Source organism: Rhinatrema bivittatum, chromosome 6, assembly GCF_901001135.1.
Source record: "Rhinatrema bivittatum chromosome 6, aRhiBiv1.1, whole genome shotgun sequence".
Taxonomy (NCBI): domain Eukaryota; kingdom Metazoa; phylum Chordata; class Amphibia; order Gymnophiona; family Rhinatrematidae; genus Rhinatrema; species Rhinatrema bivittatum.
This window is the reverse complement of record NC_042620.1, coordinates 245711102-245736360: the sequence shown is the minus strand read 5'-3', so window position 1 is coordinate 245736360 and position 25259 is coordinate 245711102. Positions and strand designations below refer to the sequence as shown.

Genomic DNA, 25259 nt, shown 5'->3' with positions numbered 1-25259 from the left:
ATTCTGCTGGCCCCTTTGCAGCATCCCAAGAAACAAAAAAACAAGAGCTGCAGCTGCTAGAAAGGAGGGAGGTAATTGCATTTGTCTTGGAGTGAAATGCTGCTGTTGGCTAAGGAAGTGTGGGATCAGGAGAGAAATGGGGGATGAGAGAGAGAAAAAAAGAAGATGGAGGATTAAGATGAGTGGGGATATATTGGACAATGTGTGGAGGGGTGTTGTGGGAGAGAAGAGGAACAGGGGGAGACAAATAGTGGAATGCTGAGGAGAGGGGTTAGGGGCATGCTAGGCAGAGGGAAATTTAGCCACAATATTGGAGCAGAATCATCTTAATCATTAAGCAGACTAGGTGATTGTCTAGGGCACTAGTTTCTGAGAGGCAGCAAAGAACAGCAGGAATCACAGCAAAAATATAGGTCCTAACAGCCACGCAAACTCAGGGACATCAGTGCTTCTAATCACTTTGAGGTCTAGTACTAAAAATTAAACTCTGATTTTTGCCATGGTCTTCTTACATCAGCTTAAAAGTATAGTATACCATAAGGGTTCCTGCCATCACCATCTCTTTTTAACATTTGATGACCCCCTTGGGGAAAATTTTGAGGAAATTCAAGTTGAGCTATTCATCTATGCTGATGATATTCAGCTATTTTTTGGGGGAAAATACTACTGAGTCAAAAGAAAGGTTGAATCAGTTCTTGACAACCATATCAAGCCAGCTGGGTCAAAATAGACTCAAATTGAAACAGGATAAAATGGAGGTCCTCTGGATAAGAAAGTCCTCATTCCTGCCACTGCTGTAGCCCCTGCACTAAATAACTGTTCTCTCTCTATTAGAGATGAAGTGTGCAGTAAAGGTGTCAGCTTTGACTAATCTCTAACTTTTGGAAAGCATATTACAGATATTTATAAAAGGATGTATCTGTTGTCCAGATACATCTGGTAAAATGTTTTGGTTTTTTTTACCTCTTTTTGGAACCTACCTTGTAAAGTCTCATCTGGATTATTGTAACTTCTTGTATAGGTCCACCAGATCATTTACTAAACATATTTCAGTTAGTTCAAAACTGTGCAGCAAGGGAATTCATGAGTTAGAAAATAAATTAAACATACAACATAATTTCTGAAAGAACTACACTGGTTGCCAGTTAAATACTGATTGTAATTTAAAGTTCTCACATTGCTTTTTAGTCTGTTGAGAGGTTTTGGTCCTCTCTATCTCTTGCAACTGGTCAATTGGTACAGCCTTATGCGTTCTTTCAGATCAAATCATGAAGCATTACTGCAGGTGCATAGTTTTTCACATTGTCAACTGATAAAAATGAGGAAAGGAGCTTTTTCATGGTCATCCCCTAAAATGGGACCCTAAAATTTTGGCATGATGCATCATATGCAGAAGCAACACCCAACAGTACTGAGTGGTCCTGATGCCTAAGGCTCAAACTGAAGGCATGGTTTTTTAATTCAGCCTTTACTTTATAATATTAAACATTAGGGATGTGAATCATTTTTCTGATGATTGAAAATATCAGAAGATGGCGCGGGCCATCCAGTGCTCCTACCATGTGACAGGGGCCGGCCAATGGCACGGATACCCTGTCACATGCTAAGGGCAAAGAGCCATCAGCGCCATTTTGATTAGTGGCAGCCAACGGCCCGAGAGTGGGAGATCGCTTCTAGGACCCCCGCTGGACCACCAGGTACTTTAAAAATTGGTGGGGGGGGGGGGGAGGGGGTGGTCGGGAGGGTGGGGGATGCGTAAGAATTAAATTTAAATGGTCGGGTGTTTTGGGTTTTTTTCGGCACGACACAGCCAATTAAAACAGGTAAGAATCACGGAAATGAAGATTTCCCGCAGTTTTTACCCGACCTCGATACCGGAAATGAATCCGGTAACGATTCACATCCCTATTAAACATGCTTTCTGCATTTAATCAGATGAATCTTCTTAGAAACTCATGCTGTTCTGGGGAAAACTATATTTGGGTTTTTTTTTCTGTAATTGTTTGTATGCATAGTAGTACTGCATTGAACTACTCAGAATTTGCGGTATGCAAGAAATATATTGAAACTGAAATTGGAATTGATGGTGGCTAGAGCCTCTTGATATCAAATTGGCAGTATATCATGGGATTAGCCAACTATATAAGACAATTAATATATATACTTTTTTAAAATGACAAACTTACCGGACTCTGCCACCTCTGAAATAGGTATTTCTAAAACATGAGCCATGTGTCCTAGTATGGAAAAGATAGCAAACCCAGCAAATACACTGGTGAGGCAGTTTGTAACAGAAACTGTAATGGCATCTAAATAACAGTTGCTGTAGAATTTACTGTAGGATGATAGAGCAATCAGACCACCCCACGCCGTTGAAAGAGAAAAGAAGATCTGAGTGGCAGCATCTTTCCAAACCTAAAATAGGGACATTTTTTAATTAATTATGGTGTAAGTTCAGAGAAAACTTAATACTAACAAATTATCAATTAACAAATGTTAGAAGAAACAACTTGTGAGATACTATAACTCCTTAGATGAAGTCATGACTATATGTGTTGATAAATAATGGTTTTTCAGATAGGTAAAAATAATGGAACTAAAAAGAATCATAATTTTAGTCAGATTTCATTGATTTTTTGTTTATGTAGAAAGCTGATGGAAGCCATACATAAGGTGGGAAGGAAGGGATATATGTTGATTGTTGGAGATTTTAATCTGCCAGTCGTGGAGAATCCCTTCTGCAGAATCTAACAGAAGAAGAGAGATATTGGATGCCCTGCAAGGGGCTCTGTTCAAACAATGGTAATGGAACCCACGAGGGAGGGAGTTATACTTGACTTAGTGCTATTGGAGATAATGTCTCTAATGTCCGGGTGGGTGCCCACCTCAGCACCAGTGATCATCAAACGGTATGATTTGATATCACAAATAGGTTACAGAGAAATCACATGAAAGTCCGAGTTTTGCAGTTCAAAAATGCAGACTTTGCTGAAATGGGAAAATTCCTGGAGGTGGAACTTGAAGACTGGGATAAAATGGGAGAGGGAGAACAACAATGGGCCAAACTAAAAGAAGCAATTACAAAAGCAACAAATCTATATGTTAGAAAAGTAAACAAAAGTAAGAGAAATAAGAAACTAATCTGGTTCACAAAGGAGGTGGTTGATATAATAAAACCAAATAAGCAGCTTTTAAGAAATATAAAGGATCACAAAAAGTGGAACACAGGGAGGATTATCTGGTGAAACTGAGGGAGATGAAAAAAGTGATCAAGAAAGGAAAATGTAAAGCGAGGTGACAAAACATTTTTCAGATACATCAGAAATAGGAGAAAGGTCCATAGTGGTATAGTGAAATCGAAAGGTGATAAGGATCAATGGGTGGAGAGAGATGAAAAAATGGCAGAAATACTAAACAAAGACTTCAGTTCAGTGTTCATTAGGGATGTGCATTCATTTTTAACGACTGTGTAATCCACTACAAACAGGTCCCTGTTCGTTTGATTCGTGGATCCGCAAAACGCATGATAATCCCCCACGAATGAAGCATATCATATTAGTTTCATTCTTTTGGTTCACAGAGCTTTCTTAGCAGCCTTTTGAAATAGGAGAAGGCCATGTGGGAGTATCCATAGCAACAACCAGCCCTTTCCTGTGAGTCTTAAGTGACCTCACAGCCCTGTCATAGAGTGGGTCAGAAAGGTTGGCAAGGAGACCAGAATGCCAACGTATCAGAGCGAAGCATTTATCTAATTCAGACAATCGCTGCTCTCAGTGCTCTGTGATGCTGTTCCTGCTGTATTTCTACTTTAAGCAGGCATAGCACATGGCGCGCCACGCAGTGCACTTTCTTCTTGGCTTTGTCTGAGAAGGTTGCTGCTCTTTGACCTACTCTCCAAGTGTCTCAAATCTGTATTCAATTGCTATTGCTTGCTAATTTGATAGCTTGCTACAATTAATATTCCATTGCTGAAAAAGATATTTGTTTGTTTTTGCTGCTATGCCAGCCAGGCTTTTTTTTTTTTTTTTACTGCACTTTTTTTTTATTGAACTCAGACTGTCTCTCTGTCTCTCCCAATGAGACAAGCTGCCTTTGCTGCTGATCTTACCCCTCTGGGGTAGCTTGCAGGCAGGGTTTGGGTGGTATGGGTGGGAGATAGTATGAGAGTTGCAGTGGCTATCTGGGAGTTGGTATTTTCAAAGAACAAGCAGCATCACTGTAGGAACTGGGCTTGTTCAGGCTTCCAGTCTTTTCTCTGGATTTTTAGTTTTTGTGCACACAGAGCAATCTCAGTTGTAGTGTACATCAAGACACTGCACTGTGTGTCTGTGTAGTTTTCCACACTCACATATACTGGTGCAACGGTGTTCTTTTAATCCAAATCCCCAGTAGGCATCTGGAGTTTTATTTTTTTGTGCACATACAGCAGTCTCAGTTGTAGTGTACAGCAAGGCACTGCACTGTGTGTTTGTGTGTGTGTAGTTTTACACACTCATATATATTGGTATAGAAGTGTTCAGTAACCAATAAAGAAATAATTCTTTTAATTGAAATCCCTAGTAGGCAGTGACATTAAATCCATGATGTCAGGGAAAGGTAGACATGGTCGGGTGATTGGGACTGGCAGAGGAGGTACTGGTAGAGGAGGCACTTCAAAAGGCAGTGCCAGTCCCCCATTCAAGTTAAAAAGGGAGCTATTCCAATCTAAAATCTCTGGAGGGGCAGGCAGTTCCATCCAGAGAAAACTGAAATTTAAAAATGAATCACAGCCACAACCTGTTTCTGACCCTGTTGTTTTGGAGGTGAGGGAAGGGGAGGCTGAGTCATGCAAGACAAAAGGGCGAGACCCAAAATTAGCAGTGCAACAGTAAACTCTAGTTAGCACTGACAATGTAGCGCAGACACTGTTTGCTTCTGATTCCAATGAAGAATCATCTTGTGTGGGATTCTCATCATCAGAAATGGAAGAAATAGCTGAAGAAAGTTTAGGAGGATTAGTTAGTTCTGTCTTAGCCTCCACTTCATTGCTGGAGGGGAGAGATGAAACTGATGATGATGAGGAGGAAGAGCAGCACAGGCACAGAGTGTGACTGATACCCCTCGCATTGCTTCTCAGGGTACACCCACTACTTCAACTCTAGTGCCAGCATTCACCCCGAAGGCAATAGACATAGGATCACGAAAGAAATCTGTGATCTGGAGCCACTTTAAAGTGAGGGAGGACCTGTGTTTTGCTCAGTGTAATTACTGTGCCAGGTTATTAGCAGAGGCAAGCAAATGGGACATCTAATTTTGTCACGATGCATCATATGCAGAAGCAACACCCAACAGTACTGATATCTGGGGATGGTGGCAGTACCAGTCAGAGGGCCCCTTTTTTCAGGCAGCGTAAAGTGGTTGAAAAGGAGTAGAGTCTTCCCATGCCCTCAGCCCCTTCTAGCAGTCAGGTGGCAGGCCAGCAGCCCCCTGCCATGTGTAAGAAGCGACAACCCACCATGGAGGAAATGAGGTGGTGTTCGGTAACACTATCCCAGGGAAGGAGGCGAGTAATCTCAAAAGTTGTAACCAGGAGCATTGGGGAAATGATTGCCCTTGATGACCAGCCCTTGCAGGAAGTGGAGAATGTGGGTTTCAAGCATTTGCTGAAGTTCTTAGTTACAAATTACAAAGTTCCCTCCACAACCACATTTATTTATTTTATTTAAAAAATTTTCTATACCGTCGTTTAGTAATATACCATCACAACGGTTTACATTTCGGCACGAAATAGGTTGGTTTGGTTTCTAAGTTATCCATGGTGTGCCAATATTTTACGGTTACATAATTCAGTAATATACTCTAAATGAGAGATGGGTTAACAGAAAGGTCATCCCCAGCCTGTACAACCAGTGTTGCAGTCGCATCCAAGCACTGCTAGCTAAGGCACAGGGGAATGTGCATTTTACCTGTGATATCTGGACCGCCATGAAAGCAGAGTTGCTTACCTGTAACAGGTGTTCTCCCAGGACAGCAGGATGTTAGTCCTTACATATGGGTGATGTCACTAGATGGAGCCCTATCACGGAAAACTTTCTGTCAAAGTTTCTAGAAAGCTTTGACAGGCACACTAAGTGCACTGAGCATGCCCAGCATGCCATTATCCCTGTGTCCACAGGAGTCTCCCTTCAGTCTCATTTGTAGCAAAAAGCGCGAGTGAAAAATAAAATAAATAAACGTTAGCAGACCCAACTCCGCGGGGTGGCGGGTGGGTTCCGTGAGGACTAACACCCTGCTGTCCTGGGAGAACACCTGTTACAGGTAAGCAAATCGGCTTTCTCCTAGGACAAGAAGGATGGTAGTCCTCACATATGAGTGATTAGCAAGCTACAGGCTGACTCGTATTATAACAGGTCAAAAGCAGACAACTCGTGCGGAGGCACAATAATTGGGGTGCTACTGGTAAAGATGAGGCAGCCTGACATCACAGCAGGTGGTTGTGGAAGGAGTTGGGGATTATCGTGGAAGAAAGCTTTCAAGACAGGTAGGCCAAAGGCAGAGTCTTGACAGACTTTCATTGATAAGTAGAAGGGGGCTGCGAATGTGTGAAGATAGCTACAAGTCGCAGCCTAGGAAATAACGGCCATTGGTACTGAATGATAGTGTGATACTGAAGTTATCATGGCCATTATAGAAATGCCTGAACTCACACTTAGAGAGAAAGGCCTGATGCGTCATAGCAGAATTTGAAACAGTCTGCTAGTCAGTTGGAGAGAGTCTGTTTGCCCACTTGAACTCGCAGCTTGTCTTTTGTCAAAGAGTTAGGTGTAATTCCTATGGAGTGTAGTGCAGTCTAGATAGGATGCAAGTGCATTCTTACAGTCCTAGGAGTGGAAAACCCTCTCGCCCTGGTGAGAGAGAGGCATTGGGAAAAAGTGGGTAGAGTATATTCTGAGTAAAGTGAGAGGCTGCGTTTATCTTAAGAAGAATATGAGGGTGAGTACGTAGGACCACTCGGTCACGGAGGAATGCAGGGTCGGGTGAGTATGCAGCAAGGATGTGTAATTCACTGACCCTGTTGGCAGAAGTGATGACTATGAGAGAAAGAAATTCCCATGCCAGAATGTTAAGTTATAGGAATGTAAAGGCTCGAATGGGGAACGTATGAGTTTTGTAAGCACTAAATGTAGGCCCCATTCTGTTACCAGTGAACATAGAGGCGGCTTAATCAGTGGATAACCCATGGTAAGATGACTCAGAAGGGGTTGAACCGTTAATCAGGCATCCCCACTCCCAAGCGGTATATTGAATTGGAACTGAGCTATACCCATGTGGAAGATGTCTGGGGAGCAGAATCCAAGGGAGTAAGAGAAAAGGAGTGGTGTGGAAAAAGGGGCTAATACCCTTTTGTATGCGCCATGTGGTAAATCATGCCATTTTGAATGGTAAGATTTACGTGTGGAAGGCTGTTGTGATGCTACCAGAACCTGAGAACATCAGTGAGTTTGTGATATGAGACTGACCTGTGAGCAGGCAAATTGGTTACTGGCGTGATAGGTTGAGAAGTATGGGAAAGCATACTTGTCGCGGTCAGGACATGGGTCTGAGAAACAGTGAACCCCATCCTGTTGTAGCATAATGAGAGTTTTGGCTATGAGAGACATCGAAAGGGACACATATAAAAGGCCTTGGTTGCAGAGCGAGCAAAGGCGTCCATGGGAACGAATTCCGACACATGTGTAGGGAGGAGAACCTGTCCATCGTATGGTTCAATTTGGATGCAGAGAGCAAGGTCGGTTGACCTCAGCGCTAGAAGATTAAGGGCTGAAGGCTAGAGCTGTGCAACTTCCTGGCAGATTAGCTAAGTGGTTGTGCGTGCTTGTGTGTTGGAATACCACAATGCCACTATGCTGTCTGTCTGTTTGCACAAATGTTTGTTGCAGAGGCAGTATTTCAAGGCATAAAAGGTATAACTCATGGCTTGAAGCTCCAGGAAGTTGATGTGAAACTCCGTATGGAGCGGAATAGATGCATACTGTGTTGGGAAGATGTAGATTCGAACTCTTCAACCCTAAGTAAATGCAACCGTGATCAGGACTATCTGAGGATTTGGTTCTAGATCAGTAATATGGATCAGGGATGAAAGCGGTTGAACAGCTTAGAGCCACTGATATTTGAAAATCCACTGAATCTTACTCATAGCCAATCTGAGCATATGAGTAAAGTGGATAGTGAAAAAACCCCTTGGCCCATCAATGAAAGAATTGAGGGGCCGAGGTTATGTTGTATGTGTGCAGAGATGTGTACGAATTTGACAGGATGTCTGCGCAGTTGTTGGGCAGGAAGTTTGTTGCGACTGTAGTGACCAGAACTGTTCTATATGGGATTCATGGTAGTTAAACAGCAATCTCATGTAGCAGATTTATAGTGAGTCCTGGAGAATTTAGAGGTCCTTGCTTGAATCGATTTTATTAGGCAGTTGTCTATGCAAGGAATGCGTGAATGATGTTTTACTCTGTAGAGTGACTCTCCCAGTGACGCCCTTGTTGAAAGTAACTTCAGAATAATAAAGTTTTTGTTTTCCCGTCCCTCCCGAAGCAGCCTGGTGGCGAAACACGGGTCCGTGTCGGGTGACCTGCCCATATACAAACCTTTGTATTACACTGTGGAGTTGCCGGAATAAAAATTTAAAAATTTGTCTCTGCATCAAGAAGTGTGAACATTTAAATTCTTCTGCACATTTTCCTGTTGACTGCTGTGATATAGTATGTGCAGTAACACTCCTGTTTTGTTATTTGGATTACTCTGTACAGAAACAGCAGTCACTGCTAGGCATTTGGTGAAGTACACAAGTCGTCGAAGCTAGTGCGAACGGCAGAATTTTGCATTGGAATGTTGTTGACTCACTACGAAGCACATAGAAAGACTATAGGAAAGAGGCAACCCACTTACTGCAGTAACGGAAGCACGGTGATGAGAGACACCATTTTACCTGTCCATTCTGAAGAAAGTTGTTGACATTTCTGAGGTCCAGGATGGATGGAGATCATCTGCTTTCTGTTGAAAGAAGGAATAGTGGGATTAAAAACTCCCCTCCCGCCCCCGCGCCTTGTAGCATCTGGGGGACTGTAACCCAAGCCCTGGTACTAAGTGGAATGGCCGCTCTGATATCCGGCAAGGTTGAGAGACCAGGAGGCTGTCCAACTGGTGGAGCTGATGTAATCTGGATATCAGCTGGTCTCCCATGGAGCGTGAATGGTAAATCTTACCCACATCTCTGTCTGCTCTGCAAGAAAACATCGAGAGCTGTTGTCAGGTCTCGAGGTGGGCTTGCAATTGAGGCAGTGTCTACTGGATCTTGTGTCTAGCAGATCAGCTAATGTATCTGGGACTTAGGGCCATAATTAGGAACCAGAAGGCAGAGTATTATCGAGTACGGAGTCCTGTTGCTGACAACGGGAGGATGTCTCGATGCAGTCCCAAATTATTGGTAGAGAGGTTCTCTTGTTGTGTCAAACATAGCTGGCAAAAGCGATATGTGACACTAATACGGTTCTTGGAGGAGAATATGACCTAGAACCTTCCGAAATGATGCGGCCCAATTTAGCGACCAGGTCTCAATGGGATTGTTGCTGAAGCAGGATTAGAGTACTTACTGTCCTTCATGGTGGATCGCATAAGGACGAGTAGGTAACAGTCGATGGTTCTGTGGATTTCGGGAGGCATTGAGAACAGCCTGAGGGATGTAAACGTCTGGCTCAACTCTGTAAGCTGGTATGGTAGTGCAGCTACAGAGGAGGCAGGCTAGGCTTTACTGGCGCTTCCACATTATTTTGTGGTGGCTCAGTACCCGGCACAGGTGTTGGTGGGGTGCAGAGGAGCACAGGACTTATGAACCCGGGCCCGCTTCGCAACTAGCTCAATGGACATTGATGCTGGTGCAAAATAAGTATCCCTCAGAGCTCGGCCCAGTCATTCTCCAGCACTGAGGAACTGCCACCAATGTGTGGAACAGTGGTGGTGGCAGTAGCAATGTCTCCCTCTGCCCTTGGCCTGGTCTTTCCCCAGCACTGAGTAAAATGCCACCAATGTCCTGCATTGTGTCGGTGGTGGATGGTCATCGTGCCGGTGATGATGATTGCCACGGTGCTCAGCCTAGTCTTTCCCCAGCTCCGAGGTAGATGCCCTCGCTGTCCTGGATGGCTATTGGTGATGGACTGTCACCATGCCTGTACTACTCCTGGCACTGTCTAGTACCCTAGATGATATGGGGATTTGGTTAAAAACCTGAAGTATGGAGCATTTTGTTTAGTCGAGGGCATTGCGTTTATGTACTCCGGTAGTACTGACGGTATCGATGGTGGCACTGAAGGCGGCATTGAGGGTATTGTCGAAGGCATCGATGGAAGCATCGATGGCATTTGCAGAGCACCGATAACATCAATGGAAGCACCGATGGCATCAACGTAGGTATCAATGGAATCGATGTGACACTGATGACTCTTCGAGTCATCAGTGTCACATCGGTGGATTCAACGCCGGCATCGGTGGATTCAACGCCGGCATCAACGGAATCATCAACAAAATCTATGGCGGCATCGATGGCATCAACGAGGGCATCAACGGCAGTGATGGAATTGATGAAAACATCGATGGAATTGATGAAGGCATCGATGGCATCGATAGAATCAACATGGGCGTCGACGGCATTGATGGAGTGGACACGGGCGTCGATGGCATGGATGAAATCGACACTGCCATCGATGGCATTGACATGGGCATCGATGGCATCGATGGATTCGACATGGACATCAATTTCATCGATGGATTTGACATGGACATCGATGGCATCGACATGGGCATCGATGGCATTGATGGAATCAAACTGGGCATCAATGGCATCAACTTGGACATTGATGGCATCGATATGGGCATTGATGGAATTGACCTGGGCATTGAAGACATCCATGGCATCGAAACATGAGAAATTTCTCACAGAGTTCCTGAAAGCAATGCTAACTGCAGCACGGAAAAAAAGAGACTGAAGGGAGAACCCTGTGGACACAAGGATAATGGCATGCTGGGCATGCTCAGTGCACTCAGTGTGTGCCAGTCAAAGCTTTATAGAAACTTTGACAGAAAGTTTTCCATGATAGGGCTCCATCCAGTGATGTCACCCATATGTGAGGACTACATCCTGCTTGACCTGGGAGAATGCTGCATACTCTTACCTCTCCCTGACAGCACACTGGTAGGACCTGGCTGAGGCAGGGGCAGGCAGCAGCTCTATTAGTGAACAAGTATCAGGGCGGAGGTGGGCTTTACCGCACACCCACCTGATGGACGATGCCCATACCTCAGCCAATATTCTAGCATGCATCAGACAGATGCTGGCAGGCTGGCAGCTATACCAGAGAGACAGGAATCTTCAGGTAGGGTTCTTTGTCACAGACAATGGTGCAAACATGGTAAAGCCAATATCCAATGGGGCTTTCAGGACATCCAATGTTTTGCACATACTCCGCTCCTGGTAGTGAAATCAGCTCTGGGGTTGGAGTCCAGTCACCAAGAGAATGAATACCTGCATACGTTAATTCACAAGTGCAGGAATATAGCAGCACACTTTCACAGAAGTGTGAAGGTGGGGCAGGTTTTCCGTGAAAAGCAGATTGATTTGAGGATGCCCCACAAGCGTCTCATTGAAGACATTGGCACCCGGTGGAATTCCACCTATATGATGCTGCAGAGGTTAGTGGAACAGCAAACACCCCTTCATGACCTTTCTGTGGAAATGGACATTGATGTACAGAGTCCCCTAGGGCATCATGACTGGTTAGTCATGAGTCATCTGGTAAAAATCTTGCAGCCCTTCAAGGATGCCATGGAGGAGCTGAGTTACAGAAGTGCCACCTTGGCTGACATCATCCCTATAGTTAATTTTCTAGAGGAAAATTTGGAGGGCTTTAAACAGGAAGAGAGAATGACAGCAGAGGTGCTGCACTGTCTGGACTTTTTGCAGAAGCAGGTGCAAGAGAGATTAGGATCTTTAACAAAAGAGCACAGATACAAGCTCGCAAAAGTCTGTGATCCCCATGTGAAAGGGAAACTCGCCCTACAGTCTGATTGTCTCACATTTGTGAAGAACCTGCTGTTAGTAAACATCCGTGAACAGGAGCACCATAGGCAGAGACAGATTAGGCATGAAGCAGAGGAGGAAACAGTGGGCAATTCAGAGAGTAGTGCAAGCCAAAGCAGGAGCAGCACTCTGTCCAGCGACAGCTAGTAGTTACTCCTCCACTTCAGAAAGCCAAAACCATGTTGACCCTAAAACATCATCTGTTCTGGCATGGGCTAGAGCAAAAGCAGTTGGCAAGAAGGACTCTCAGCCCATGTAAGCAAAGGAGACACCAGCAGAAATGTCAGAGACATGGTATCTCACAGAGCCCATAGAGGACATACAGACAGATCTGCTGGCATATTGGGCACATAAGACCACTCTCTGGCCACACCTATCCAAAGTGGCTCAGCGATATCTGTCATGTCCACCAACCCAGTGTGCCCAGTGAATGTGTATTTTCAGTGATAGTGGATATCATGAGCCCTCATTGCTCAAGGCTAGCAACAGAGTTGATGGAAATGCTAGTGTTTTTGAAAATAAACATGCCTTTGCATGGGTTTCCAGATTTTACCTGTGAATGGCAAGATGAATAAAAGCAATTTAAAGCCTTTTAGCAGCTCCAACTGCCTCGTATGCTCCAGATAATATCAGCACATGTACCTGGCCTCAACCTCTGTGCCTGTCCGTTCAGCCCTTAAGTCACTACAAGGGCCTGATCCCAAATGCTGTGCCTATCTGTCCTCTGTCTAGCCCTTATGTCACTGCAAGGGCCTGACCTCAACTGATGTGCCTGCCCATCCAGCCCTTATGTCACTACCAAGGGCCTGACCCCAAATGCTGTGCCTGTCTGTCCAGCCCTTACGTCACTAAAAGGGCTTGAGTTTGAGTGACCACCAGAGGTGGCAGTAGTGAGTAGTAGTTGTAGAGCCCAGCTGGGCACATCTCACACAGAACGCTGGAACAGCGGATTCTCTGCAGGGCAGTGCAGTTAGCTTCATGGACCCTTGAGCCGGCTGGGACAGATGGTGATGCTCTGTGGGAAGGCACACAGTGGATATCAAAGCCAGGAGGCAGCACAGGAGAGAGGACTCGAAGAATCTTCACCACTAGAAGCCTGAGGTCCCCCGGGTAGGAGCCTGTGAGGGCCCGGGCCTCTTTGACTTAGGAGTATTCCTCTGCGAACGAGGATCTGAAGAGGCGTCACAGAGAGATGAAGCCAAGGCCAGGAGCTCAACTGGAACTTCACCTCTGGAAGCCTGCGGTCCCCCCAGGAGGAGCCCGTGAGGACCCGAGCCGCTGGGACTTAGGTGAGACCTCCTGGAGGGTGTGGCACAGATAACTGTGGACGCTGCGAAGTCGGAAGCTGAAGACGGAAGCCCAAGGACGGATGCTGGATTGGAAGTCGGTGAACGAGCCAAGGTCAGAAGCCAGGAATCATAAGCCGAAGTCAAAGCCGAAGGATGGAAGCTGAATCAGAAGTCGATGGACGAGCCAAGGTCAGAAGCCAGGAATCAGTAGCCGAAGGACGGAAACTGAATCAGAAGTTGGTGGACGAGGCTAGGTCAGAAGCCAGGAATCAGTAGCCGAAGGACGGAAACTGAATCAGAAGTCAGTGGACGAGCCAAGGTCAGAAGCCAGGAATCAGAAGTCAAGCCAAAAGCCAGGGAACAGGAGTCAGGAACAGCAACTAGAACCTTCGTAGAGTGAACCTCGTTGCAAGGCAGGGAAGTGATCCAGATGCAGGGTATATATACCCTGTGAGCGTCTGATGTGATCTCAGGGCAGGGGAGTTTCCTACGCTGGCCCCTTTAAGAACTGAGCCCCTGCGTGCGCGCGCTCCTAGGGGGCGGAGCCAGCTGCAGAGCATCGATGGCGTCTCCCTCGAGGAGGGAGCGCCGCGGTCAGCGTCGTGTAGGCCTGAGGGATCGTCGCAGCGGCCCGGGCCGTCCCCGAGGTAAGTGGAAGGACCGGGGCATGGCCCGGGACTGTAACAGTATCCCTCCTCCTACGCCTCCTTTCCAGGGGCTTGGGCTTCACAGGATGTTCCAAATGGAATTGGCGAAGCAGGTTCTTGTCCAGGATGTGCGAGGACGGCTCCCACAAATTCTCCTTGAGGTCATAACCTTCCCAGGAGAGAAGGTACTCCCATCTGCGATGTTAGAACCGTACGTCCAGTACGTCCTTCACCTGATAGATGACATCCTGGTCAGCAGAAGAGTTGGCGGGTTCAGGAGGTTTATCATGGAATTTAGATAGAACCACAGGCTTGAGGAGAGACACATGGAAGACAATGTGAATCCTCAGGGCGGACGGTAGTCGTAGCCGGTAAGATACTGCACCTACTCGCTCGGCCACAGCAAATGGACCAATATACCTGGGGGCCAGGTACATGGAAGGAATCCGCAATTGGATGTTTCTGGTGCTCAACCACACTTTATCCCCTGGGAGGGAAAACAGGCGCTGGACATCGTAGCCTGTCGGCATACTTCTTTGCCTTAGCCACCGCCAAGCAAAGTTTCTCTTGGGTGGAACCCCAAAGGTCGCGCAACTGTTGTGCTGTAAGTTGTGCTGCAGGAGAGGGTACTGTCAGAGGCAGGGGCAAGGGAGGTCTAAGGGTCTTCCCATAGACCACCTGAAAGGGAGACAAGTTGGTGGCAGAATGTCTGTGGCAGTTGTAAGAGAACTCTGCCCAAGGCAATAATGTTACCCAATCATCCTGGAGATCCCCCACAAAGGCACAGAGGAAGGTCTTTAACGTTCAATTAGTGCGATCGGCTTGGCCATTGCCTTGGGGGTGAAAAGCCGTCGTAAAGTCTAGTTGAACCCCGAATTTCCTGCAGAGGGCTCGCCAATATTTTGCCGTGAACCAGGGACCTCGGTCCAAGGCAATGTGCAAAGTAAGTCCATGCAGGCGGAAGATATGTTGAGCGAAGAGACTTACAAATTCTGGTGCTGTAGGTAATTTAGAGACGGGCACAAAATGGACCATCTTCTAGAAGCTATCGACCGTGACCCAGATCACGGTCTTCCCTTCCGAGGTAGGTAGATCCACAATGAAGTCTGTGGACAGATGGGTCCAGGGTTCGGTTGGAATGGGTAGTGGTTGGAGAAGGCCCCAGGGGCGGCCAGGCAAAGGCTTCTGTTGGGCACAGGTAGGGCAGGAACTAACATAGAGATGGACATTTCTCTTGAACTGGGGCCACCAGTAGAAATCGGCCAGTAATTCCAAGGTCCAGGTTACTCCCGGATGGCCTGTGGTCAGTGAGTCGTGGGCCCACGATAAGACCTTCCTACCTGGCGAGAGGGCACCACCATCTTGCCTGCTCGGAAGCCGGGTCGAGGATGTATTGAGGCGGATTAGGGGTATCCTCCGTCTCCGCCGTGCGAGAGAGGGCATCCGCCCGGATGTTCTTGGAAGTTGGCCTGTAGCGGAGGAGAAACTTGAAGTGGCTGAAAAAGAGGGACCACCGAGCTTATCGAGGGTTGAGGCGCTGGGCACAACACAAGCATTCTAGATTCTTGTGGTCTGTATAAATGATCATGGGATATTGGTCTCCCTCCAATCACTGGCGCCATTCTTCGAAGGCTAGTTTGATGGCCAGAAGTTCCTTGTCTCCTATGCCGTAATTTTTTTCTGCAGGTGAGAATTTCCGGGAAAAGTAAGAACATGGCAAGGACTTGCTGTTACTGGATACTTGGCTCAGGATGGCCCCGACCGCCACATCGGAGGCGTCCACTTCCACGATGAATTGACGCTGGGGGACCAGGTGGTGGAGACATGTATCTTGAAGGAAGGCCGACGTCAGTTCCTGGAAGGATTGTAGCGCTGCCATGGGCCAGTTCCTGGCGTCGGCTCCCTTTTTGGTGAGGGCCGTTAGTGGGGCCATCATCCGGGAGTAGTGGGGTATGAACTGGCGGTAAAAATTGGCGAAGCCAAGGAAACGCTGAAACGCCTTAACCCCCACTGGTTGGGGCCAATCTTTGATGGCTGTTACTTTCTCAGCGTCCATGTGGAAACCCACGGAGGATATAATATACCCGAGAAAGGGTAGAGACTTTTGCTCAAACTGACACTTCTCCATCTTGGTGAAAAGTCAATTTCCCGGAGCTTCTGTAGTATCCTCTGAACGTCTCTGTAGTGCGTGGCCAGGTTCTTCGAGTATATAAGCACGTCATCCAGATATACTATTACCAAGGTGTGTAGCATATCCCTCATCACCTCATTCATTAAGTTTTTAAAAACCGCAGGGGCATTGCAGAGTCCAAAGAGCATGACCAGGTATTCGTAATGCCCATCCCTTGTATTGAACGCGGTCTTCCACTCGTCGCCTGGTCATATCCATACCAGGTTGTATGCCCAATGGAGATCCAATTTGGTGAAAACCTTGGCTCCTTGTAGTCAATCCAATAGCTCCGGAATCAGTGGTAGTAGGTATCTGTCACATCGCGTAATACTATTCAGACCACGATAGACCATACGAGGCCGGAGAGACCCGTCCTTCTTCACAACAAAGAAGAATCCGGCTCCGGCCGGGGAGGTGGATGGCCAAATGAAACCTCTGTCCAAATTCTCCCGGATTTCTGAAGACATGGCCTGGGTCTCTGGGAGCGATAAGGGATAAACCCGCCCTCTAGGCGGTGTGGTGCCCGGGATCAGGTTGATGGCACAATCAAAGGGCCGGTGTTCCGGGAGGAGCTCGGCTTTTTCTTTCGAGAAGACATCCATATAATCCTGATACTGCAGTGGCAGGGTCAAGGGTATGGTCAGGAGTGGTACCAACAGTCAAGGAATAGGTGCCAGGAAGGTGTCGAAACAAGGTGGACTCCAGGATGCAATCTGGAGGGTATCCCAGTGGATAACCGGGCAGTGCTTCTGAAGCCAGGGTAAGCCCAAGATAACCGGGTGCATGGACTTTTCCAAGACGAGGAATGAGATCTCTTCTATGTGAAGAAGGCCCATGCGTAAGGTTAGGGGCTTGGTACAGGTAGAAATGGTCCCCGGGAGAGGGATCCTGTGAAAGGAAGACACTCGGATGGGAGGCTCTTGGGGTTGAATCCCAATTTGTAGTTGTTGAACTAGATCCCAGAGGATGAAATTCCCCCCAGCTCCGGAGTCAATCAGGGCCAGCGTATCGAAGTCTCCTCCGGGAAGTACTATGGTAACTGGAACGATGCATGGGGAGGCAGAAGTGGTGTTATCTAGGGTCAGCTCCCTGACGATCCCTATTTATTATTTAAAGTCTTTTCTATACCATCACTAAGTTATATACCATCGCCTAAGTTCTGGCGTTTCTGGCGCCTCACCACATCAGGCTAGGAAGTGCCCCTTGCCTCCACAGTATAGGCAGAGACCTTGAGTATGGCGCCTTTCTTCTCTCTTCCTGTGAGATGGGCCCCGACCCAACTGTATAGGCTCTACGTCTTGATTCCCTGGAGAGGCAGAAGAGGAGGATACTGGTCGGGAAAATGTAGTTCCAGAGTTACTGGGTTTATGACCGGGCCTCCCTTCCCGGAACCAGCATTGGATATGGCGGTCCACCCGACCAGCCACATCAATGAGGCTGTTCAGGTCATCTGAAAGATCCCTCGCTGCTAGCTCATCTTGGAGTTTTGGGGAGAGACCCTCCAGGAATATGCCGTGGAGACTGTCCACCCCCAGTTTCAGCTCGGCTGCTAGAGTCTGGAAATCCACCACATACTCGGCCAGGGGCCGGTTGCCCTGGCATAGCTGAAGTAACTCAGAAGCGGAAGTGGGCCTGCGAGAGGGCTCATCGAAGATATGTCGGAAGGCTGCAACAAACTGTTCCAAATTCTCCAGACAGGGGTCCTGACGCTCTCACAGTGGAGAGGCCCAGGCCAGAGGTTTCCCGTCCAACAAGGAAATGATATAGCTGGTTTTAATCCGATCCGTAGGAAACTGGGCTGGCAGTAGGTTGAATCGGATGTAACACTGATTGAGGAATCCACGGCAGAGCTTCGCTTCCCAGAGTACCATGAGGGTGCTGGCAGTTGTGTCGGCATCGCCAGTCCGATATCGGCTGAGGCTACTGGTACTGGAGGAATGAATGCGGCGGCTCCATCTACCCAATTGGCTAGTCTCTGCACGGTCTTCATCAGGAAGTCAATGCAGATTTGTTGCAACCGCTATGCAATACCAGGAATGGCTTTCAAGCCCGTGGCATCCGCCGGGTCCATGGCCTTGCAAACTGTTAGCTTCATGGACCCTTGAGCCGGCTGGGACAGATGATGATGCTCTGTGGGAAGGCCCACAGTGGACGTCGAAGCTGGGAGGCAGCACAGGAGAGAGGACTCAAAGAATCTTCACCACTGGAAGCCCGAGGTTCCCCCGGGAGGAGCCCATGAGGGCCCGGGCCTCTTGGACTTAGGAGTGTTCCTCTGCGACCGAGGATCCGAAGAGATGTCCCGGAGAGATGAAGCCGAGGCCAGGAGGTCAACTGGAACTTCACCCCTGGAAGCCCGTGGTCCCCCTAGGAGGAGCCCATGAGGACCTGAGCCACTGGGACTTAAGTGAGACCTCCTTGAGGGTGCGGCACAGATATCTGTGGCCACTGCAAAGCTGGAAGCTGAAGACAGAAGCCCAAGGACGGATGCTGGATCAGAAGTCGGTGAACGATCCAAGGTCAGAAGCCAGGCATCAGAAGCCAAAGTCAAAGCTGAAGGATGGAAGCTGAATCAGAAGTCGATGGATGAGCCAAGGTCAGAAGCCAGGAATCAGAAGCCAAAGTCAAAGCCAAAGTCAAAGCCAAAGGACGGAAGGTGAATCAGAAGTCGGTGGACGAGCCAAGGTCAGAAGCCAGGAATCAGAAGTCAAGTCAAAAGCCGGGAAACAAGAGTCAGGAACAGCAACTAGAACCTCCGTAGAGTGAACCTTGTTGCAAGGCAGGGAAGTGATCCAGATGCAGGGTATATATACCCTGTGAGCATCTGACGTGATCTCAGGGCAGAGCTGAGTTTCCCGAGCTGGCCCCTTTAAGAACTGAGCCCCTGTGCACGCACACTGCTAGGGGACGGGGCCAGCCGCGGAGCATCGATGGCATCTCCCTCGAGGAGGGAGCACCGCTGTCAGCATTGTGGAGGCCCGAGGGATCGTCGCAGCAGACCGGGCTGTCCCCGAGGTAAGTGGAAGCACCGGGGCACGGCCCGGGACCGTAACAAGTGCTGTAGTGGAAAAAGAAAGGAAAATTAGTTCTTACCTGTTAATTTTCGTTCCTGTAGTAACATGGATCAGTCCAGACCGTGGGTTGAGCCTCCCTTCCAGCAGGTGGAGACAGACTAAAACTGAAAGGGTGTCCTATATGAGGACAGAGCCTATCCTGTAACCCTTCAGTATAACCATTGTCAAAGCAGAAAACAACAAAACCAGAATAAGATCAAGCAAGTAATTAGAAAGTTCAATGGAGCAACTGCAGAACAATGTGAGAATATGGTAAGACTATACGCTCTTGCATATACTTGGTACTTGGAGAACCAAGGCTTCCGGTGTAATTGCTCAGTATTCTTGCAAAGAATTAAGTATCAAAATCTGTGAATCTGTAAGAACAAGCTTCGAGAGGACAGAAAAGAAAGACAGATAGGGAAGGGCGTCTGGACTGATCCGTGGTACTACAGGAACGAAAATTAACAGGTAGGAACTAATTTTCCTTTCCCTGTAAGTACCCGGATCAGTCCAGACTGTGGGATGTACCAAAGCTTCCATATCCCGGGTGGGACCGAGACAGTCCCGCTCGAAGCACTTGCCGCCCAAAAGAACCAAACACTGGCGCTTGCACATCCAGACGGTAGTGCCGAGCAAAGGTATGCAGGGATGACCAGGTGGCGGCCCTGCAAATCTTTTGCGGATAAACCAATTGGCTCTCCACCCAGGAAGAGGCCTGAGAACGTAGTGAGTGAGCCTTTAAACCTTCCGGAATAGCTCGTCCTTGGCAGAGATAAGCCGAGGAAATGGCTTCTTTCAACCATCGTGCAATAGTGGTCTTAGAAGCTGGCTTGCCTCAATTGGGACCACTCCAGAGGACAAAGAGATGGTCGGAGACCTGAAAGTCATTGGTAACCTGAAGATACCGGAGTAAAACACGTTTGACTTCCAATTTACGAAGGTCGCCGCCAGCGCTACCCGCAATTTCCTCCCGAGAAAACAATGGAAGCTCTACCGACTGGTTGAAATGGAAGGCGGACACCATCTTCGGAATAAAAGAGGGCACCGTCTTGAGAGAGACTCCGGAGTCGGAAAATCACAAAAAGGGTTCCCGACAGGACAACGCTTGAATCTCAGAGACCCGCCGAGTGGAGGCAATCGAAACAAGAAAAATTGTCTTGAGCGTAAGGTCCTTTACCATAGCCCGACGGAGAGGTTCAAACGGAGCAGAACAGAGGGCCTGGAGGACCAGATTGAGACTCCACGAAGGACAAGTATTGTGAGCGGGCGGCCGCAGGTGTTTGACTCCCTTCAAAAACCAAACTACGTCTGGGTGAGCCGCTAAGAGATGACCTTTGACCCGTCCGAGAAGAGAGCGGAGACTTGCACGCGGAGGGAACTGAAGGAGAGGCCCTTTGAGAGACCCTTCTGCAGAAAAGAAAGAACTACCGAGACCGGGGCAGAGCGTGGTAAGACACCTGACTCCTCAAACAGTCTCAAAGACCTTCCAAACGCGCACGTAGGTTAGAGAAGTCGACTGCTTCCGGGCTCGAAGCAAAGTAGAGATAACCTCTTCCTTGTAGCCCTTACATCTCAGATGCCGCCATTCCAAAGCCAGGCCGCTAGACAAAAGCGATCAGCCTGGTCGAAAAATACGGGCCCCTGCCATAGTAGACAAGGAAGATGGCTGAGCTGCAGAGGTCCGTCCGTCGCTAGGTTGACGAGATCCATGAACCATGGCCTGCGTGGCCATTCGGGTGCTACCAGGACCACTGGCCCCCGGTGGAGTTCTATTCTCCTGAGAACTTTTCCCACTAGGGGCCACGGAGGAAACACGTACAGAAGAACGTCCGTGGGCCAAGGAAGAGCCAGAGCATCCACTCCCTCCGAGCTGTGGTCCCTCCAGCGGCTGAAAGAACTGATTGGCCTTGGTATTGCGCATGGTCGCCATTAAGTTCAGGTGGGGGGATCCCTTGAGTGGACCAGATCCCTTGAGTGGACCGGGACAGGCAGACCGCATCCTAGCCCAAGAGACTGGTGTCCGTGGTTACTATCGTCCACTGTGGAGACTGGAGGGGCATTCCCCGGAGAAGATGGGGGAGCGAAAGCCACCACTGCAAGTTGGCGACAGTAGAGGAGCCGAAAGAGGGAGGACTATGTGAAACTGTTCTGTACACCGGCTGCCAACGTAATAGCAAAGCTTTCTGTAGACAGTCGCATATGAGTAAAAGGCCCAGGGGAATAGGTCGATGGTGGAAGCCATGGACCCTAGTACCTGCAAGTAGTCCCAGGCCGTTGGAAGAGGCAGCGAGATCAAATTCCGAATCTGGACGATCAACTTGAGGGCCCACGCACGAGGCAAGAAGACCTTGCTCAGTTGGGTGTCAAAGCGGGCTCCCAGGAACTCTAATTCCTGGGAGGGCTGAAGGTTGCTCTTGGAAAAATTCACTATCCACCCGAGAGACGCGAGGAGGGCTAATACCCGATCTACCGCCTGTTTGTAGAGAGCCTCTGACTTGGCCCGCACAAGCCAGTCGTCCAGATAGGGGTGAACTAGAACGCCTTCCCGACAAAGGGCTGCCGCCACCACCACCATGATCTGGTGAAGGTGTGAGGCACAGTCGCGAGGCCAAACGATAGGGCCCGAAACTGGAAATCCCGGTGGATCGGGATATGGAAGTATGCCTCTGTCAAATCAAGTGAGGTGAGGAACTCTCTGGGGCGAACCGCCGCGATGACCGCTCACAATGTTTCCATGTGAAAATGTGGGATCTTGAGAGCTCGGTTGACCCGTTTGAAGTCCAGGATCAGCCGGAAAGCCCCGTCCTTCTTGGGAACCACGAAGTAGATGGAATACTGGCCTGCGCCAAACTCTCTTTCTGGGACCGGGACAACCACGCCCAGACTCAGTAGTCTGGCGAGGGTTTGCTCTACCGCTTCCCATTTGGAGCGCCCACAAGGGGAGAATAAAAAGAGATCCAGTAGGTTGCAAACAAGTTTGAAGGCCTACCAGTCTCGTACAATGTCGAGGAGCTACTATTCCGGCGTGATTTTGACCCATTCCTCGAAAAAAAGGGAGAGGCGGCCACCCAGAAAAGGGACTGAAGAATGGGTCAACTGAACTTATTTATTTATTTATTTAACACTTTTCTATACCGACCTTCATGGTAATGACCATATCAGATCGGTTTACATCGAACAGGGTAGAAAAACTGAAACAAAAAATATATAGACATATGAACGGAGGCGGCAAAGTTACATTCAACAAGGTAGGTGAAACTTGGAGGCTTAATCAGCTAGAAAGAGAGGCCTAGGATGGCAGAAAACTAGTAATATAATACAATAAGGTGAATGGGCTAGCGCTTAATGAACTTTGAGGTACAAAGGTTCCATCATTCATGAAGGGAATTAGGTTATCTAGTGTGTATCCGGGGGATCTGAGAAGCCTGCCACTTAACTTCATTGAGTGGCAGGCTTAGGGGTGGAGCGCACGGGCTGGCCCTCACGAAAGGGCCGACGCCCATGAAAGGGCTGCAACCAAGACTGAGACCGGGAAAAGTAACCCCTCGAGGGGCCACCCCGACCGACTTATGGACCTTATTGTCCCCCAAGGAATCCATAAGCTTCTCAAGGTCCTCTCCAAACAGCAACTTACCTTTGAAGGGCATCGAGCCCAGCCATGCTTTGGAGGATGGGTCAGCCGACCAATTGCGCAGCCAGAGGAGTCGCCTAGCGGACACCGCCGAGGCCATCGCTTTCACCTGGACGTGGAAGAGGTCATAGAGCGTATCAGCCCCATAGGCAATGACGGCTTCCAAAAGTTTGGCCTGCTCCGCCTCTGCCGACGGAAGGTCTTGGGCACCGAGTAACTGTTGGGTCCACCTAAGACCTGCCCACAACATGAGACTGCTGCAGGCAGTTGCGCGGACCCCCAGGACCAGGACTTCAAAAATGCGTTTCATATGCGCTTCAAGCTTGCGGTCCTGTCCATCTTTCAGGGCCGTCAATCTCTCCACAGGGCTAATAGTGTGTTTGGTGACCACGGAGACATAGGAGTCCACTGAGGGATTTCTCAACATTTCCAAACATTCCTCCAGGAGGGGGTAGAGCTTGTCCATAGCAAGCCCCACCCGGAGTCCCGCTTCAGGAGCCTCCCATTCCCGCAGGAGCAATAGCTTGTGCATGGGATGAAATGGAAAAGCGCTTGCCGGAGCCCTGAGTCCCGCCAGGACTGCGTCCATATTTTTGGGTAAGGAGGCCTGAAGGGCATCCTCGGGGGGCCCCTCCAACCCCAATTCCTGGAGGACAAAGGGGATGAGGGGCTCCAACTCCTCCCTTTGGAACATATGGAGGACCCTGGGATCGTCCCCCTCCAGGGGAGGGAGGGTAGTAGCGGAATCAGAAAGAGGGTCAGGGTCCGGAAGTACCGGGTCCACCAGGGGGTCAAGGGGGGGCACACCTGGGACCACCCACACCCGAAGAGACCCCTGAGGCTCCACAGCTGGGCAACCAGTCAACGGCGTGGAGCGAGGAATTTTTACCCGGGGGGGGTCAAGGGGGACTTCCCCCTCCTCCTACAGGCTAGCTAAATAGGATTTGTGCATGAGGAGGACAAAATCCGTAGAAAAACGGGTCCTGCATTTCCTGGGGGGGGGGGGGGGGGGCGAGGGGGGGTCAGGGACCATGTCCTGGGAGGCCTCGTGGCTTAAATAGGGGGGGGTCGATCAAAAAAAATTCAGCTCCCAAGCCCAGGCAGCTCTGAAATGGGAGCTGCCAAAAAATCCAAAATGGCCACCATTCCTGGGCTTTGTCGACCTGGGAACGGCCTGGCCATGCGTTGGGGATGCGATCCCCGGGCTAAATTTGCCTGCCCTGCCGAGGAGGGGCCTTCCCCACCCAGCAGGCAGGCAGAGCAAAGTCCCTCTTGCGAAAATCGCGACGAGGACAGCCCACAGGCAAGGCAGGCTGCCGGCTGCGGCATGAGAGAAGCCGCTCTGAGAAGAAAAAAAAGCTAAAAATAGAAATGATTGGCAGCCCGCCAGCAGGAATGAAGCAGGGGAGAAAACCTGCTGACTTCTGCCTGTCTGGCTGCCGGTTCAAGCCCCCTGAAAACCAAAAGAATAACTTTTAAACCTTGAAACACTGTTTTTTTGTTTTTTTTTTAACTGAGCAGAGCACTGGGGCTTTAAGCCCCCTTGGCAGCCATAGGAGGGGGAGACGAGAACTGGACCACCAGCTTTGGTCCCCACACCTGGAAGCACTCACGGACTCAGGCTATGCTCCGCACAAGGCGCGAAGCCCCCCTGAGTCCGGCAAGAGCCAGGAGACGGTACCGTCTCCTGCACAGAAAAAGACTAACTATATTATTAACTTTATTTATTCATTTTTTTTTTTTGAAAGAAAGAAAGAGCCAATCGAACAAACTAAGAAGAAGTACTTGCTTGATCCAAAGAAATAAGAAGGATAGCCGGCTAACTAGCCGATATCAGGAGACCGAAGGGTGAGCTGATACACCTGCTGGAGACAGACAAATACAGAAGGGTTACAGGATAGGCTCTGTCCTCATATAGGACACCCTTTCAGTTTTAGTCTGTCTCCACCTGCTGGAAAGGAGGCTCAACCCACGTTTTGTACTGATCCGGGTACCTACAGAGAATTAGAGTTATGAACACACAATAAGAATAGCATTCAGAGTCCCAATGTAGAAAAAGGAGAAGCTCCAATAGGGAGAGCAGGCCCGAGGAGCGAATACCTGATCCCTTAGAGCAGAGAGACTCGGTAGCATTGTACTCACTTAGCAGTAACAGAGATTCCACTAGACGAGAGGTCTGACACCGGAGCAGGGAGCAGGCCCTCGAGGAGCGAGTACCTGATTCCAGTGAAGCAGTACTGTAGAGAGAGATGGTTTCTGTACTCACTGATGGTAGCTGTAAGTTAGTTCTTCCAAGTAGAAGGGTAGAGGTTGCAGGCAGCGACACAGGGAACATGGGCCCTCGAGGAGCAAATACT

The 25259-nt window shown here is 48.8% G+C and overlaps 1 protein-coding gene across 5 annotated transcripts in view; it reads right to left on the bottom strand.

Moving 5' to 3' along the window:
* Positions 1 to 25259, bottom strand: part of LOC115094055 (sodium- and chloride-dependent neutral and basic amino acid transporter B(0+)-like) — a 440377-nt gene that overhangs the window by 213928 nt on the left and 201190 nt on the right. For 4 of the 5 annotated variants that reach the window (XM_029606711.1, XM_029606709.1, XM_029606712.1 and 1 more), the window contains one exon: positions 2187 to 2415. In XM_029606711.1, coding sequence (XP_029462571.1) covers positions 2187 to 2415 — 229 coding nt within the window. Of the gene's footprint in view, positions 1 to 2182; positions 2416 to 25259 lie in introns of all 5 variants that reach the window. The other variant, XM_029606713.1, reaches the window with a different exon arrangement.